The sequence below is a fragment of the Sphaeroforma arctica genome (genome assembly GCF_001186125.1).
Source record: "Sphaeroforma arctica JP610 unplaced genomic scaffold supercont1.6429, whole genome shotgun sequence".
Classification (NCBI taxonomy): domain Eukaryota; class Ichthyosporea; order Ichthyophonida; genus Sphaeroforma; species Sphaeroforma arctica.
Genome location: NW_014034129.1, coordinates 135 through 1,658, shown reverse-complemented (window position 1 = coordinate 1,658; position 1,524 = coordinate 135). Strand labels below are relative to the sequence as shown.

The 1,524-nt window shown below is 40.4% G+C and overlaps 1 protein-coding gene across 1 annotated transcript; it reads right to left on the bottom strand.

The window, feature by feature from the left end:
• Positions 1-128: 128 nt before the first annotated feature.
• On the bottom strand, positions 129-1,085 carry SARC_15615 (hypothetical protein; the record flags this gene model as incomplete). Its single annotated transcript, XM_014290269.1, has 2 exons — positions 129-299; positions 957-1,085. Coding segments are annotated over 2 exons (300 nt in total), but the record flags the coding sequence as incomplete, so codon positions are not given.
• Positions 1,086-1,524: the final 439 nt, after the last annotated feature.

Below are 1,524 nucleotides of genomic sequence, written 5' to 3'. Positions count from 1 at the left end.
TATATGGGCTCATAACGCATCAATACCAAGAAATCCTACCACGGAACGCGGGAATACAAAACAAATACGACAATACGCTACATTTCAGCCATGACATACGACAGCTCACAACGCACCAAGAAAACGAATTACGAATCGCGGAAAAAAAATACGATAGTACGACACACCTTGCGGATGACATACGACGGCTCCAGATGCCCGATGGTGCGCACATACTGTTCAATGCCGCCGTCAAAGTCGCCTTTGTTGTACAGATGATCACCGTATTCGCGATGGATGTCCATGATTTGGTCTTCGGCCTAATTGTCGGATGGTTTAGGATAAAAATGGGTGTGAACACCCGAGATGTTGAGCCTGTTGGTCGGATATCCCGATATAGTGTGGGACTGGGAGAGCTGATAGCTGTGCACATGGGGCGTCTGCTATTGTATCGTATTGTATTGTATTGCGCAATATTTCCACTTAGTAGAAGTCTCTAGTAGCTAGGTCTGTGGTTGTATTGTATTGTATTGTATTGTATTGTATTGTAGTGCATTGCATTGTATTGTATTGAATTGTATTGCACAATATTTCCACTTAGTAGAAGTCTCTAGTAGCTAGGTCTGTGGTTGTATTGTATTGTATTGTATTGTATTGTATTGTATTGTAGTGCATTGTATTGTATTGTATTGTATTGCGCAATATTTCCACTTAGTAGAAGTCTCTAGCAGCTAGGTCTGTGGTTGTATTGTATTGTATTGTATTGTATTGTATTGTATTGTATTTTGCGATACAGCATCTTATCAGCGTTGCAGTTAGTAAAGGTGTGAAAGCAGTGGCGCAAAAAGAAAAAAAAGAAAAATCTACAGCCAGGAGGGGGTATCTCCAGGTTTTTCTGTCACGCATCGAACACTTCTAAACCCCTAAATCCCAAACCCTACACTCTTAAATCTGAACAAAAAAAACCCTGGACATACCTGATGGGCAGAAACGGCCAAATTGATAGCCAGAGGGTAGAGATTCTTCTTGAACAGAATCTCAAGTTTGGTCTGTGTGTCCTTCTCGGTTAGGCGGATAAAGCGCCCGTCTTTGGTCAGTAGTAGCACCTGAGCAAATCAGAGTCACGGCTATTCAGAGACAAGGTGTTACATGGTTATTCCAGAGATACATGGCTAATCAGAACACTACGGTCAATTAAAGAACAATGATTATTCAGAGATACATGGTTATCCAGTGAAGGGCTATTTGAAGAACTATGGCTATTCGAGAGATACATGGCTATGCAGAACACTACGGTCAATAAAATACCTATGGCTATTCAAAAGATACATGGTATGACTTGAGTTCCGTTTTACAGACATTGGTTGATATGGCTTTCCAACCTAGTGTACGTGGCTTTAATCCGATATCATTCAGAAACAAAACATAAACCCTAAACTCTTCTGATGCAAATATAATAGCGGATTCAAAAAAAAACATGATTTGGGATAGAACATCAGATAGCAATTGTACCAAGTATACGAAGGCAACGGACTTGTTATAATG